The 16073-nt window shown below is 39.1% G+C and overlaps 1 protein-coding gene across 1 annotated transcript; it reads right to left on the reverse strand.

The window, feature by feature from the left end:
* Positions 1 to 9506: 9506 nt before the first annotated feature.
* On the reverse strand, positions 9507 to 14966 carry kng1 (kininogen 1). Its single transcript, XM_051910603.1, has 7 exons — positions 14701 to 14966; positions 14499 to 14615; positions 14167 to 14239; positions 11035 to 11207; positions 10672 to 10782; positions 10104 to 10196; positions 9507 to 9983 (listed from the first exon to the last, which is right to left on the reverse strand). The coding sequence occupies exons 1-7, from the start codon at positions 14896 to 14898 to the stop codon at positions 9711 to 9713; spliced, it is 1038 nt and encodes a 345-aa protein (XP_051766563.1). The 5' UTR covers positions 14899 to 14966; the 3' UTR covers positions 9507 to 9710.
* Between the last annotated feature and the right edge of the window lie 1107 nt (positions 14967 to 16073).

Raw genomic sequence — 16073 nt, forward strand, 5'->3', positions numbered from 1 at the left:
TGGGAATATTTTTAGGATCTTCATATGTTCACAATATAGCTTTCTATCCTGTTAAGGGTCGGTTACAGTACACGGTACACGTTCCGTTGACTTCCATTCATACACATACGGATGCTGGAGACCTTTTGGTTTCATTTCAAAGTTCAAAGGTGTGTTTGACTTGAAGTGGCGCTGCGCAGACCGATCGATCGGAGTATGACATCAAAGTACCGCAATTAGTCTGCGCAGCGCCACTTCAAGTTCACTTGAAGGCAAACCTGCAACCTTAGTCAAAAAAAGCTTAACGTCTGTTAATGCTGTGGTACGCAGGGAAGGAGACAAGAGCCCGTTTTCTTTTTTAATGGATGTCAATAGAGGAGATGCTTCACTACGCTGAATAAACCGCTTTTGTGAGGAAACAAGAAATGAATCAACAGCTAATCTTCAACATGTTTGCTCTTAAATGATTAGTTTTGGATTGATGTAATTTTAGAGTTTACACTGAAAAAAATGAGAGAAGTCACAAACAATTGCACGACAGGTTCCTTTTAGGGTGCTTGTCATCAATTTCTATGGTATTCAATGACGTCAAGGCTGTAATGTGATTGGTTAAAAAGGCACACATGATCCAAGTTAGCCATCATGCTTTTTCCAATGGTAGAGCCATGGACCCTCGTCTCTCCCAATAATTAAACCATCTCTGGTTACACAGACCGATCGGTGTATGACATTGAAGTACTGCGAGACGATTCGAAAGAATGCGTAGCCATCTGCTCTCTAATCGCTCTCGCGGTACTTTGATGTCATACACGACTGGTCTGTGCAGAGCCACTTCAAGTCGAACACACCTCAAGTTTGGTGAACTCTGTGAATTCTTATCACGTGAAGACTTGCACTTTATAGAAAATCAGTAAGTCACAGCACAACCTTTTGGCTGAATTAAAAGAATGAAATTTTGTGCATTAAATTGGAGTAGATTGTATATTTTTACTTTCTGGATTTAATCATGTTTATTTTATGTTTATAAAAAAGATGCTGCAGTGTTTGACGTCATATCACAATCGTTGCAGTGTCTAACTCTGTAGAAATGTTACATGCTCAAAGTCTAGTGTGACCGCAGCTTTAGTCGACAGTTCCTTCAGCTAAGAAATGCAAGTTCCTTAATGGTTAAACAACAGGACTAGAAATTGATTTGATGAATTCTTACAGTGCAAAAAACTTTAGCTCTTAATTTCCATCCTATTTTATTTTCATGTCATTGTGTAAATAATCAAGTTATAATTAATAAAGTTTTAAAGGTCCTGACCCAATTACACATTGTTGCACATAATTATATATATGTGTAAAATACACGTAAAAATTAACACTGTAAATTGTTACCAATGAACAGCCTTACCGATGGAACCCAACCAAACTTCTTCTCTGCAGTAGGAATCTGTTTGTTTCTCAGTTTTTCAAGAACTTCTTGAAGAGCTTCAATCTGTAAAAATATTTTTTTCACCTTAATAATTTAACTGTTAATGCTGTAATTTAGGAATGATTTCCTGACTAAGAAAAGATGTCTTACCAGTTCTTTCTCTTCCTGAGCCTTCATGTTATCTTCTGGCGAGCGGATCTCTAGAAAATCATCGCAACTAACTAGTAACATTAAGACAGAGCAGATTACGGTTAGAAGGAAGATCCGATCTCTAACCATTGTGTCGAGTAGCAGGATTTGATTTGAGACAGACGTCTATTCTGACCGACTCTCTTCTAACAGAAGAAGGACCGTCTCAAGCATTTATATGCTCTCTGTGCAGTCACACAAATCCATTCTAAATGCAGCAACATGAAATGCAGTGGATGACACAGGTCATGACCTCACAGCACCTCCAAAGGTAATGCAAACTATACGCTGTCTGTCTCCACAGTTGCTCCATCCACCGAAGAACGTCAGCATGATGATTCATACATCTGACCCATGAACCTCAAACATCAAACCATTCATGTACACCTAACCTCATCTTTGACTACAATTACCAACCATTTTTATTTCCGGAGACCATAGTTTCATTGCCGGAACATCCATGACAAGAAATAGTCATTTTAGGGAATTGGGGCCAGTTGACCAAACAAATGTAAACATGATGATGAATAACTAAAATATTAGATCACCACGTAGGTGTAATTTTGATTTTGTCACCACCACAGGAAGATTTACAACACAAAGAAAAAGCATCTCCACTTTTTAAAGACAAAATTATGCCAATGGTTCATCATGACTTTAATACATAGAAGATCGTCTCTGATTGGTTCCAAAACTGTTTGAAATTCTTTCCTCTGTGGAACACAAAATGAGAAATGTAAAATAATGTCCATGCTTCTCTTTTCCATACAATGGAAGTAGAAAAAAAACAAGGATCATAAAAGCAGACTGAATAGTGCTCTAAATTCTTCAGAATTCATAAACACAACAGCTATGAGTTCATCGCATTTGGATACGTGACATGAGAGAAACAATGGTGTTTGATGTCATTGATGTCAGCATTGCCACAACATGTCAAATTTGGGTCTGTTCCTCACAAACTTTAATTGTGCTTTTAAAGTGCTTGGGCTTACATATTTTGAAAGTCATTGAATTGTATTTGATTCTAAGATGAAACATGGAATAAAGAAGATTTTCTAATTATGCAAAATTCATTTAAATAAAGGATAATATAATTGAGAACAGAAATTGAACTGTGATGCACAAGTATTAAAAAGTGTCAATAATTAGTTGATTTATTTGGTTACAATTTAACAAAAATCAATTATTGAGCAAAAAAAAAAGTGTTTAAAACTGTCTCCTTACATTATCATGACCGTAAGCTTAAAATGAATTGTAATTTGAGCTGTCAGGTCAGATTTCGTAGTTCATTTTCAAGTAATTGGTCTTTGCATGGTTGTGTCACATTGGTAAACAAAGAGAAGAGGTTAAAATCAAAAGGGAAAGTAACAGAGCCCTTAATTCAACATGTATCAACATTAAACTGGCTTTTCAGAGATGGCTACAACTCCCAGACTTAAAAGGATTTAAAACTGACCCAAAGGTGGCCTTTTTCTTGCTCGACTGGCAACATATAGTTTTCAATGTCAAAACAGCAGTGGAAGGTACTGGCTCAAAAGACATTATTAACGGATCATTGTTTCTTTTTGTGTCTTTTCCTTTCTGAGTGTTGATGTCTTTAGTGACATTTCGCTCTGATGATTGCCTGAAACCATGAGCCTCAAACCATTTTATCGATTCATGCTGAAGAGGTGACCAAGCCAAAGCTCAACTCATGTAAATTTACTATAACAATTTTTGTTAGTTGTGAATTTAACTTATGTGCAACATTGCAATATCGCATAAAACATTTGCGCTAAAAACATTTACCATACCATGTACAAGAACACACTTCAGAGCGCGAAGATGAAACACTTAAACGCTGTCAGGTTCCCTTTCGATACAATTCACTTGCATTGCGTCTGCTTTTTAGCTGATGCTTATGGGGGAAAACTGTTTTCTCCAAATTCTTAAGACTGATTGGTTCACGTCTGTGCAGTTGCACAGATAAATGGCGTTTCAGCTGGTCTGAAGAAGACTGAAGCCTCGACGCTCTTCTCACCGTTGAACGAGCCTCGCAGCCAAACGAAGACACTTCAGCAAGCAAGCTGATTCAGCAATTTCAAATTTCAAACGATGTTGCAACGTTGTTCCAAATGTCATGCTGTGAGTGCGGCTTGTGCAGGGCTTACCTGCCCACTCTAGATGAGCACTCTCATGCTTGGCCCACGCCCTTGGCGAGATGGCTCTTCTGGACTCCAGCTGCCCAAACTGTTAGAAGCTAAGCCTCGCAACGCTGGGCACCTGGATCGCGCTCTTCAGCGACCCACCCACTTCCTTATCTCCTTCGAGCCTAGGTGAAAGAAGAAGCAGGGCCGGCAGGCTGAGCAGCGAGGCAGAAGCAAGCTCACATCGGCCCAATGCCTTCGTGCCTCGCTCTCCACTCAGTAGTTATGCTGGGCCTGCTCCACATGCAACCACTCCAGCTCTGGTTAAAAGGCAGTGTCCTGTCTCATGCATGGCGCACAGGCCGACTCACAGGGTGACCAACGGCTGTGTCAAGGCCTTGGTCCCTTGGACATCTCCCTGTTTCTACCTGAATGGAACAATGCTGGGCTCTGTTTCCAGGAGAAAAGTGGTTGCGACAGATGCCTCCATGGACGAACCTCCACTCAGTGAGAGTGGTTCACGTGCCAGGCTCCTCAAACATAGGAGCGGACATGCTGTCACGTGGCAGTCTTCCCCCAGGGAAATGGAGGCTCCACCCCGAGGCGGTCAACATGATGTGGTGCACCTTTGGTTGGGCAGATGTAGATCTCTTCACGATGAAAGATAATTCCCACTGCCAAACATTCTTCTCAAAGGAGATGGATGCGCTGGCCCAGAGATGGCCCAGAGATGGCCTCACCTGCACCTCTACTTGTTCCCTGCTTCCGCTCATCAGTCGGGTCAGTGAGGAGAAATGTTCTAATCTTCTGGTGGCACCACGCTGGCAGAACCAGCCTTGGTTCCCAGAACTAATCCAGCTGCTGTCAGCACCCCCATGGCTGAGAAGAGACCTCCTCTCTCAGGTGCAGTGGGCGATTTGGCAGAAAGATCTCAGAGGCCCATCCATGAGGTGCCTTTACACTCAGACCCTACTAAATGCGAGATCGTAACAATTCTCACATTTCTGCAAGAACTGTTGGATGGCGGGTGCGCCCCCTCCACACTCATAGTGTATGTGGCAGCCATCTTAGTGAACCATGCCCTGGTGTCTGGCCAATCGATTGGGAAACACGACCTAGTCATTAGATTTCTCAGAAGAGCAAGGATCGATCCTCCCGCCCTCGTTCAGTCCCGTCTTGGGTCCTCTCCACAGTTCTTGGGGCACTCCAAGGCCCTCCCTTTGAGCCACCCGAGAAGACCGACCTTCGGTCCCTCTCACTTAAGACTGCCCTCTTGCTGCCTCTAGCGTCAGTCAAGTGAGTTGGTGATCTGCAGGGTCTATCTGTGAAAACTTCCTGCCTTGAATTCGGCCCTAACAACAGTAAAGTGGTCCTTAGGTTGAAAAAAGGCTATGGGCCAAAAGTGCTCTCCACCCTGTTCAGAGTGCAGGTGATAGCGTTGCTAGCTCTGCCGCTCGCAGAAAACAAGCAGGCACCCCATCCACTCTGTCCCGTAAGGGCCTTGAGAGTGTATTTCGAGTGCTCTGGCCAGTTTCGGCAATCAGAGCAGCTGTTCGTTAGCTATGGAAACATAAATAATAAGTGTTAGCTCTTTATTTCAATCATGTGCATTTTATTGTCTTTGTGTAAATAAAAGTTATAATTAATAAAATTTTAATAGCAAAAAAGTATCTGAGCTTATATGAGCTTAAAGATGTTTGACCCCCTTGAGCAGTGGTCTCAAACTCAATTCCTGGAGGGCTACAGCTCTGCACAGTTTACAGGTGCTGGTCATATAATTAGAATATCATCAAAAAGTTGATTTATTTCACTAATTCCATTCAAAAAGTGAAACTTGCATATTATATTCATTCATTACACACAGACTGATATATTTCAAATGTTTATTTCTTTTAATTTTGATGATTATAACTGACAACTAAGGAAAATCCCAAATTCAGTATCTCAGAAAATTTGAATATTACTTAAGACCAATACAAAGAAAGGATTTTTAGAAATCTTGGCCAACTGAAAAGTATGAACATGAAAAGTATGAGCATGTACAGCACTCAATACTTAGTTGGGGCTCCTTTTGCCTGAATTACTGCAGCAATGCGGCGTGGCATGGAGTCGATCAGTCTGTGGCACTGCTCAGGTGTTATAAGAGCCCAGGTTGCTCTGATAGTGGCCTTCAGCTCTTCTGCATTGTTGGGTCTGGCATATCGCATCTTCCTCTTCACAATACCCCGTAGATTTTCTATGGGGTTAAGGTCAGGCGAGTTTGCTGGCCAATTAAGAACAGGGATACCATGGTCCTTAAACCAGGTACTGGTAGCTTTGGCACTGTGTGCAGGTGCCAAGTCCTGTTGGAAAACGAAATCTGCATCTCCATAAAGTTGGTCAGCAGCAGGAAGCATGAAGTGCTCTAAAACTTCCTGGTACACGGCTGCGTTGACCTTGGACCTCAGAAAACACAGTGGACCAACACCAGCAGATGACATGGCACCCCAAACCATCACTGACTGTGGAAACTTTACACTGGACCTCAAGCAACGTGGATTGTGTGCCTCTCCTCTCTTCCTCCAGACTCTGGGACCCTGATTTCCAAAGGAAATGCAAAATTTACTTTCATTAGAGAACATAACTTTGGACCACTCAGCAGCAGTCCAGTCCTTTTTGTCTTTAGCCCAGGCGAGACGCTTCTGACGCTGTCTGTTGTCCAAGAGTGGCTTGACACAAGGAATGCGACAGCTGAAACCCATGTCTTGCATACGTCTGTGCGTAGTGGTTCTTGAAGCACTGACTCCTGCTGCAGTCCACTCTTTGTGAATCTCCCCCACATTTTTGAAAGGGTTTTGTTTCACAATCCTCTCCAGGGTGCGGTTATCCCTATTGCTTGTACACTTTTTTCTACCACATCTTTTCCTTCCCTTCGCCTCTCTTTTAATGTGCTTGGACACAGAGCTCTGTGAACAGCCAGCCTCTTTTGCAATGACCTTTTGTGTTTTGCCCTCCTTGTGCAAGGTGTCAATGGTCGTCCTTTGGACAACTGTCAAGTCAGCAGTCTTCCCCATGATTGTGTAGCCTACAGAACTAGACTGAGAGACCATTTACAGGCCTTTGCAGGTGTTTTGAGTTAATTAGCTGATTAGAGTGTGGCACAAGGTGTCTTCAATATTGAACCTTTTCACAATATTCTAATTTTCTGAGATACTGAATTTGGGATTTTCCTTAGTTGTCAGTTATAATCATCAAAATTAAAAGAAATAAACATTTGAAATATATCAGTCTGTGTGTAATGAATGAATATAATATACAAGTTTCACTTTTTGAATGGAATTAGTGAAATAAATCAACTTTTTGATGATATTCTAACTATATGACCAGCACCTGTAGCTCTAACCAACTTCAACTCACACCTGCTTGGAAGTTTCTAGTAATCCTGAAGACCTTGATTAGCTGGATCAGGTGTATTTGATAAAGGTTGGAGCAAAACTGTGCAGAGCTGTCACCCTCCAGGAACTGAGTTTGAAACCACTGCCCTAGAGGGTCAAATCTATGGAAGTTTTTATCTCACAATTCAGAGAAAGAAAAGATGGAATTACAAGATATAAAATCACAATTGCAATAAAAAAAAGGAAAAACTGCTAGTTTATACAGTAATTCGCAAGTCTTATTATTATTATTTTTTTAGAATTGTGAGATAAACTCGCAATTGCGAGAAAATGCCAGAATTGTAAAGTCACAGTTACCAGTTAAAAAAATCATACAAATCTTCCATACCTCAGCTTGAAAATGTTGTTCTCGGTTTTATTAGTTACTATCACCAGCTGGAGTGCCCTTGATTACCACCAGAGGGCACTTCACCCCAGACTATTGCCATGACTTCATTATCTACAGGTGTTGGTCATATAATTAGAACATCATCAAAAAGTTGATTTATTTCACTAATTCCATTCAAAAAGTGAAACTTGTATATTATATTCATTCATTACACACAGACTGATATATTTCAAATGTTTATTTCTTTTAATTTTGATGATTATAACTGACAACTAAGGAAAATCCCAAATTCAGCATCTCAGCAAATTAGAATATTACTTAAGACCAATACAAAGAAAGGATTTTTAGAAATCTTGGCCAACTGAAAAGTATGAACATGAAAAGTATGAGCATGTACAGCACTCAATACTTAGTTGGAGCTCCTTTTGCCTGAATTACTGCAGCAATGCGGTGTGGCTGGAGTCGATCAGTCTGTGGCACTGCTCAGGTGTTATAAGAGCCCAGGTTGCTCTGATAGTGGCCTTCAGCTCTTCTGCATTGTTGGGTCTGGCATATCGCATCTTCCTCTTCACAATACCCCATAGATTTTCTATGGGGTTAAGGTCAGGCGAGTTTGCTGGCCAATTAAGAACAGGGATACCATGGTCCTTAAACCAGGTACTCGTAGCTTTGGCACTGTGTGCAGGTGCCAAGTCCTGTTGGAAAATGAAATCTGCATCTCCATAAAGTTGGTCAGCAGCAGGAAGCATGAAGTGCTCTGAAACTTCCTGGTATACGGCTGCGTTGACCTTGGACCTCAGAAAACACAGTGGACCAACACCAGCAGATGACATGGCACCCCAAACCATCACTGACTGTGGAAACTTTACACTGGACCTCAAGCAACGTGGATTGTGTGCCTCTCCTCTCTTCCTCCAGACTCTGGGACCCTGATTTCCAAAGAAAATGCAAAATTTACTTTCATCAGAGAACATAACTTTGGACCACTCAGCAGCAGCCCAGGCGAGACGCTTCTGACGCTGTCTGTTGTTCAAGAGTGGCTTGACACAAGGAATGCGACAGCTGAAACCCATGTCTTGCATACGTCTGTGCGTAGTGGTTCTTGAAGCACTGACTCCAGCTGCAGTCCACTCTTTGTGAATCTCCCCCACATTTTTGAATGGGTTTTGTTTCACAATCCTCTCCAGGGTGCGGTTATCCCTATTGCTTGTACACTTTTTTCTACCACATCTTTTCCTTCCCTTCGCCTCTCTATTAATGTGCTTGGACACAGAGCTCTGTGAACAGCCAGCCTCTTTTGCAATGACCTTTTGTGCCTTGCCCTCCTTGTGCAAGGTGTCAATGGTCGTCTTTTGGACAACTGTCAAGTCAGCAGTCTTCCCCATGATTGTGTAGCCTACAGAACTAAACTGAGAGACCATTTAAAGGCCTTTGCAGGTGTTTTGAGTTAATTAGCTGATTAGAGTGTGGCACCAGGTGTCTTCAATATTGAACCTTTTCACAATATTCTAATTTTCTGAGATACTGAATTTGGGATTTTCCTTAGTTGTCAGTTATAATCATCAAAATTAAAAGAAATAAACATTTGAAATATATCAGTCTGTGCGTAATGAATGAATATAATATACAAGTTTCATTTTTTGAATGGAATTAGTGAAATAAATCAACTTTTTGATGATATTCTAATTATATGACTTCATTACCCATAACTCACTGCCCAGTCTAATCATCCATTATTGTTTACAGCTGTCTTCGATAAGTCTTGTATGTGCCTGTACTGAATTTCTGAACATTCTCCCTGGTTTTATGTCTCTTGGTTTTGGGGATTCTCTGTTTTTGCCTGCTCCTTGGGCTTGATCATTGTTTGGACTGTTTGCTTGTGTAAGACCAGTGCCTGGTTTTGGATTACGATTGAGGATTACCCTTCTAATAAATACTGTGTTTGGATCGACAATGTTCGTGTCTCGGAGCAGTTCATGATAGTTAGGCCTACGTTGTATAGACCTGCAATAAAATTCCAACAATTCATTAAATAGCATATTTGAATATTCCTCTTTATTGTGAAAAGAGACAACTGTGAATTATTGCAATCCACGAATAAATGAATGACACTTTATTCAAAACTCCATGAACACATTATAAGAATGTTAGTTGTATTTTATTTAATCCTTCCCTTCTTTTTATTTTAGATAATCATTTAACCACAGAGTGCATAAAGACAAACAAACAGGGGCTGCTCAGATTAAACCCTGATCGCTGAGAGCAGTGTCTTCTGTGGCTGGGTTTGGCAGTGTAGACTCTGTAGCGTTTAGAGCAGCAATGCTGTCAAGGATGGGCTTGAACTCTTTCCAGGGTTTGGTAGGACAGTTCAGTGGCTTGGGTTGGTTCGCAATAATGCTCTCCTTGCATTCCTCTGAGGATTCTTTGGCTTTGGGAGCTGGACTCAATGGTTTTATCGGCATGATCCTAAGAGGAGACCAGCCTGGTGGCCGTTTAAATCTTGTGGACGTCTGAAAAGTTGGGCATAAACGAGTTCATTGAAAATCGATCGCAACAATTTATGCTGTGAAAATGAACTGTATAATTGAATATAAATAATTTATATGTAAAATAATTGGTGGGTGGCTCACCGTAATGACAAGTGACTGACATTCAACATGCACTTCTGGCACCTCATGTCTCCAAGGAGCCACATCCACAGTGGAGTTACACTGCAAAACCTCCTAAACAACAACTTTATGTGTGAGGCTACAAGTACACATTACAAGTACACTTTCATTAAATGTGTTTCTATACAATCAAAATTGTGAGATATAAACTCACAATTGCAAGAAAAAAGTTAGAATTGTAAGATAAAAAGTCACAATTATCTTTTTTATTTTATTTATTTATTTATTTATTTATTTATTATTCATATTCAACATTCTGTCAGACAAAGAACATCTATAAGTGTTACTAAAGTGCATTGTGCCATCATTGTGACCAAATTAATAAATATTAATGTACACTTCCGTTCAAAAGTTTGGGGTAAGTTTTTTTTTTTTTTTTAAGACATTAATACTTATATTTAGCAAGGATGCATTAAAGACATTTTTATTGTTATGACAGATTTTTATTTCAAATAAATACAAATCAAAAAATCTTGAAAAAAAAGTATCAAGGTTTCCACAAAAATACAAAACGTGGTTTGAATCTTACGGTATTCATCTGCATTGGGTGACACTCCTCAGTAACGGCTTTGACCTCTGTCCTGGTGCAGTTGCTCTTCTCAATCTCAAACTGCAATTTATACCTGAATCCAGCGACCACCTACACAGAGAATAACCACAATACCACAGCATTAATTTATGAATTAAACAGCTCTTAAACATACTTTATCACTCAGGGAAAAAAAACTGTTAAACTTAAAAGTATTATGCAATCATTTAGGCTAATGAAAAGGGTTGAAAAAAAAAATGAGTCAAGAACCCCAGGTTCTATATAGAACCCAATTTAACCTTTTTTTTTCTAGTGCCAAGCTCTATCAGCTGAGCTACAGGATCAAGGAAAGAAAAAATTGACCTGTTTTGTTGCTGATTTCAAGTCCTTAAAGATGAAGAAATGCACATGATTGACCATGCTGTTGGCTTTGGTCAAAGAATGAATGAGCGGTTCTCTCAGTTCTTCTTGATGTATATCAATCTTTTCAGGGCAGCCCAGACAAGGGGCAACTTTAGAGGAAATAGATGGCTCAGCTGTCAGAGAAATATAGGAAAGAGAGTGTTGATGTACTCCACCATCCAGAGAGATTTTAACTTCATTTTAAAAATATTGTTTAATTCATGGTGAAAAACACAGATCCACAAATCAGAGAAGCCTGTGTTTTACCATTAAAATGGAAATTGCATTTTCAAACTACTGATATAAAGTTTGTAAATGTTTTGTAAATGTTTAAATGTTTTATGTAAAGACTACACATCACATAAATAGTTTCATAGCAGGCTATGGCTTTTTTTTAATCCGCAATGCATTATGTGAAGAGTACACAGTCTTGTGCAGTGTCTCCTGATATTATACTGATTAAATACTTTCTTGCTTTGAATCAGATGTTGTGACGTAGGCTATGTCAGAGCTGGTTAATGTACTTCAAGACTTTTTATAAAAGCATCTGTAAAAAACGTCCGTTATGCTGTTTGATGTCGCAAACTGGTAATTGTTACCATATTATTTTATTATCGTAATCATAAATACACTGGTTTTTGTAGCGCCTTTTTTTTTTTTTTTTTATAAGTTTACGCCATTTTATCATTCTTCTAGTTATTTACCCATAGCGGCTAATGAATCGGATGTCTGACACATTCACAGGATTATTTATGCTTGAAAATTAAGGTGGATAGAGAACAGGAATGGGGAAAATATTTCCAGGACCAAAACTGTTGAAAAAGTGGCGGTCACTCACTGCTATGTTGCAAGAGGACAGCGGATCATGTGATCCCGACATGTCTTTTTTTACAGTCTATGGCACAACCTTATGTGATAAACTGAACAGTCAAGTCAAATTTATCTATATAGCACTTCCACAGCAGCTTTACAGGAAATCATGATGTTAAAATTTATAGCATCTTAATAACTTCATGCCTTATATAAGCCACGTGCACACTGTAAGTGACAACCGCGTTTAAATGCGGGAGTGAATCCCCTAAATTATCGTTACAGGTGTGTACGGAACACGACTCACTCTCGAAAATGCGATGATTGACGGCTTGGAAACCATAGTGACGTTCTGGCGTCTCTCGTGTTTGGTATCCATTGGTGTGACCAAAGTAATATTACAGTGACAAAACACTCCTAATTTTCAGCAATTTAACTAAACACACTAACACAGTCGACGGAGGTGTCCTGTTTTGTTTATGCTTGTACAGCCTGTTCTGTGTTTCACACAGAGCCGCTCTTTCTGTGTTGCCATGGTCACTCATTATAAGCGTTTGGGCTTGTTGTTTAAGCTCGTCTCATTAAGCGAACGGGTTTATGGAGTTATTAAAGTGAGCAGACATGAATCGCGATATTTTGGTCTTATTTTCAGCATAAAGCATTTTGATTTATTTCGGTTTATTATGGGCTTATTCTTGTTCACTGATTTTTCTAGCAAGGTGTGGCAACTCGAATGAGTCAAGGCTCATGCTTTCCCTGTGATTCACCCATAGACTGTAAAAAAAGATATAGATAAGCATACAGAAGTTAAAAAACGTCATTAAGAACTAGTTGTTCAGTTCGGTTCCGTACACACTGCATATGTCTGTAAATGAACTGAACTGAACTGACAACCGAATTTAGCTGCAGTGTGTACGTGGCATAGTCACGTTTAGCAGATTAAAGCTGGGTGATAATATAGTTCACATTTTGCAATGATATAAACAAATAAAGAAGTTGATATTTGCTACAGTACTATATAGTATATATCGCCCAACACTAGTACACTGACTGTATCTACGCGGACAAAGTTGGACACACTTATATATTAAACTCTATTTAAAGAGCTGGCAAATAAAACAGTTTACATTTTGCAACTATATAAACAATCACGCAGCTGAGATTTTTACTATGTATTATATATTGCTTAACGCAAGTATTCTGTATGTATGCAGGTAAAGTAGGTTGTACTACATAACTTTTAATATATCACCAGGCGAAAATGTAGTTTATGTTTTGTGACAATTTTTTGCTATATAATACATCTATTGCTATATTTGCTATATAATACATACTGCTTAATGTGTTTGTGCTGTGTGTATCCAGGTAAGGTAGTTGTATAATTCTTATTAATTCAAGTTATTAAGTGGTGATATTGAGGATTTTGAATTCTCTGACATGACTAGAGTCTTCATCTCATGCCCTACAAAGGCAAAGCACAATAACAACACTGACACCGCAACTGACCCTTCGCAAAGACCCGCCCCGCTTAGTTACTGTTGCTTTGTCCGACAAGCCATGGCCTTGTCACGCCACACAGAGCGAAAAATACATCGCGGAGCAAAGAGGACACTGACAACACGTCGACAGACAAGACAGAGCAGGTTACTTAAGATATTAAACAAAGTCCCAGCTTTCAAATTGTGTAATTTTTTAAGAAATTCGAACAATAAAAAACGTTTTGTGGCTCATTAATGTGTCATGACAGATTGCTGTAGCACCTCAGCTCAAGCGGCTCATGAACTGATCATCTCTTCCTACTAGTTAATTTATAGCATTAATAAACATGAATGAACATCAGAAGGAATGTTGTTTCAAATGCGGAAAGATGTCAATACACACCATTTTTCAAGTTCAAGTCCACCAAGGTTAATCTTCTAACTCCTGACTGCTTTGTTGGACAAAATGGTGGATTCGGCGTTATGATTGGTTAGATCGCTTGTCAATCAAACTCCCGGCGAAGGGTCAATTGACAAAAAGGGCTTCAAAGCCTTGAATTATTTATTTGTATTTTTTCTCAATCTGAGGATAGTTGAGACAATCTTCTCTGTCACAGGACACTTTAAAGAAGCCTCAATTTTTAGTTGCAGTTTATGTCGTAGTTACAGAGTTTAAGGCAGAAAAATGCTATTAATTCCTTTTAATATGGAAAAATGACTATGCAATGTATAACGCTAAAGTAAAAAAGGGATGAAACATGAGTTATTATTATAACATTCAGCTGGCAGCCATAATACAACATACCTAAACAGTCATGGAACAGTAACTCTTGACCTGCTTCTGTAAACAGGACTTTTGCTTGACAGATTCTGGGTACCTGAGGAACCACAAAATGTACATGTTACCCCAAGACAAGAATGACAATTATTTCAGTAATAAGAAGCCATGCTATAATGTGACTATGGATAAAGGCTGTTGTCAGGCAAGATGATTGGTCAATAGTGGCATTGCGCAATCAATTCATTCCAAACTGTATAACTGATATATTTTAGATTTCCTGCATAGCTTTTTCTAAATGTGAGGGTTTGTTTTGCTAAAATGAATGTACATGATTACGTAGATAACCTAGATCTTACCTTATCCACTTGCTGCAGGTAGTCGCACTGATGCCAAAGCTTGTCTCCTCCTGCAGGACAATCTGTCTCCCTGCTTGTGAAGCGCACAAAGAGAATGTCCCCCGATTCATTCTGAAACTGTGAAAATGACAGCATTGTATTAAAGGGAGTTGCTTAGATCTGCAAAATATTGTTCAGTGCAAAGAGCAAAACTACATCCTACCTTTGTAGCCTCCAGGATTTCATAGAGAGCCAGTTGAGCACCTTCAGTTAATTTCTCGTTATGTTTGGTAAGAATTACATTTACAACATCTCCCACACGTTTATCATCACACGGAATTCTAGTGTCGGTTTGTCCATGTCCCGTAGAACAGTAAAGCCAAGCTAAAGCAAAAACCGTCAAGATCTTGTCCCGCATCATTGTGTCATGAACGTCTCTGCTCTTCTGGAAACCCAACAGTGGTGGAGTGAAAGGGTTTAGAAACTTTCCCACTGGACTCTATCCTCCCCTGTAATGATTTACTCGCTGTTATATCGCTCAATTCTGTCTCTGTCTCCACCTGTCCAAATATGGTGTGATGGTATTCACAAGCTGTAATGCAAATGTTTACTCATTTGAGACACTCTCGACAACACGCAGAATTCTCTGAATCACTAATCCAAACTAATGATAAGAGACCTTCACAGAGACCTTTACATGATGGAGCACAATTTGACTTGATATCCCAGTTTTAACTTTTCATTATGGTGAACAAACTGTTCCAAAAAATCAATCCATGTGCTCTGGATGCAAACATTGGCTGTCAAGCCAAAATAAAGTTATTTGTTTGCAAGTCGTCCAGTTTACTTACAAAGAGATTACTAATTATATGTAGCTTTTTGGATTAATTTTATATATGTATCTCAAGTATTCATATTATTGAGAGTTACATAAAGTATTTTTTTAAAAGAATGACAGAAAAGTCCATAACAGAGACAAACACACAGCATACCAGTGTTAGAAACTTGTGTTAAGCAAATTGACAAAAGCAGCTGTGTGTATTTAAGGGAATACTTTGTCCCCTCTACCTTTGACCTGTGCTGTGTGTTTTCCTCTCATGTAATTAAAGAAATGATCTTGCATCAAATTCACTCTCTACAGAGCTTATTTTTAAAAACCAGGTAAAAACAAAAAACTGTTAACCTTACCATACATATTAAATACTTATATTAAATATGTTAATATGTTAAAACAATGAAACATCAAAAAACAATGTTAAAATTGTTTTTTGATGTAAAAAAAAAAAGTATGACCTTCATTTACAGTGAAAAACATTATTAGGATGTTCTCAGATTTTTATGTGATGCATTACATGTAGTCATATTTTAATTAATAGTTATATTTCTCTTACTTTTGTTTTTAGTTATGTGCTCATTAATACAGAAACATATCTCATAGTGTCTGCTATATAGTTGTTTCTGTACATTTAACAATTTTAAAGTGTTCATCTTTTGCTCATTTCACTCAAAATGGCAGCCAAGCAAAAATCAGCACCCAGTAGTGAGGAATGCCAAGCAAAATGCCCACAAGTTGACCTTTTCAGAGGAATTGTCATT

This window comes from Ctenopharyngodon idella, chromosome 10 (genome assembly GCF_019924925.1).
Source record: "Ctenopharyngodon idella isolate HZGC_01 chromosome 10, HZGC01, whole genome shotgun sequence".
NCBI lineage: Eukaryota > Metazoa > Chordata > Actinopteri > Cypriniformes > Xenocyprididae > Ctenopharyngodon > Ctenopharyngodon idella.

Coding starts and splice junctions, on each gene's coding strand:
- kng1 (XM_051910603.1), bottom strand. CDS start 14,898: ATGATGCGGGACAAGATCTTGACGGTTTTTGCTTTAGCTTGGCTTTAC. Junction 10,783..11,034: donor TGAAATCAGCAACAAAACAG/GTCAATTTTTTC, acceptor TTCTCTGTGTAG/GTGGTCGCTGGATTCAGGTA. Junction 9,984..10,103: donor GTCAGTCACTTGTCATTACG/GTGAGCCACCCA, acceptor CCAACTTTTCAG/ACGTCCACAAGATTTAAACG.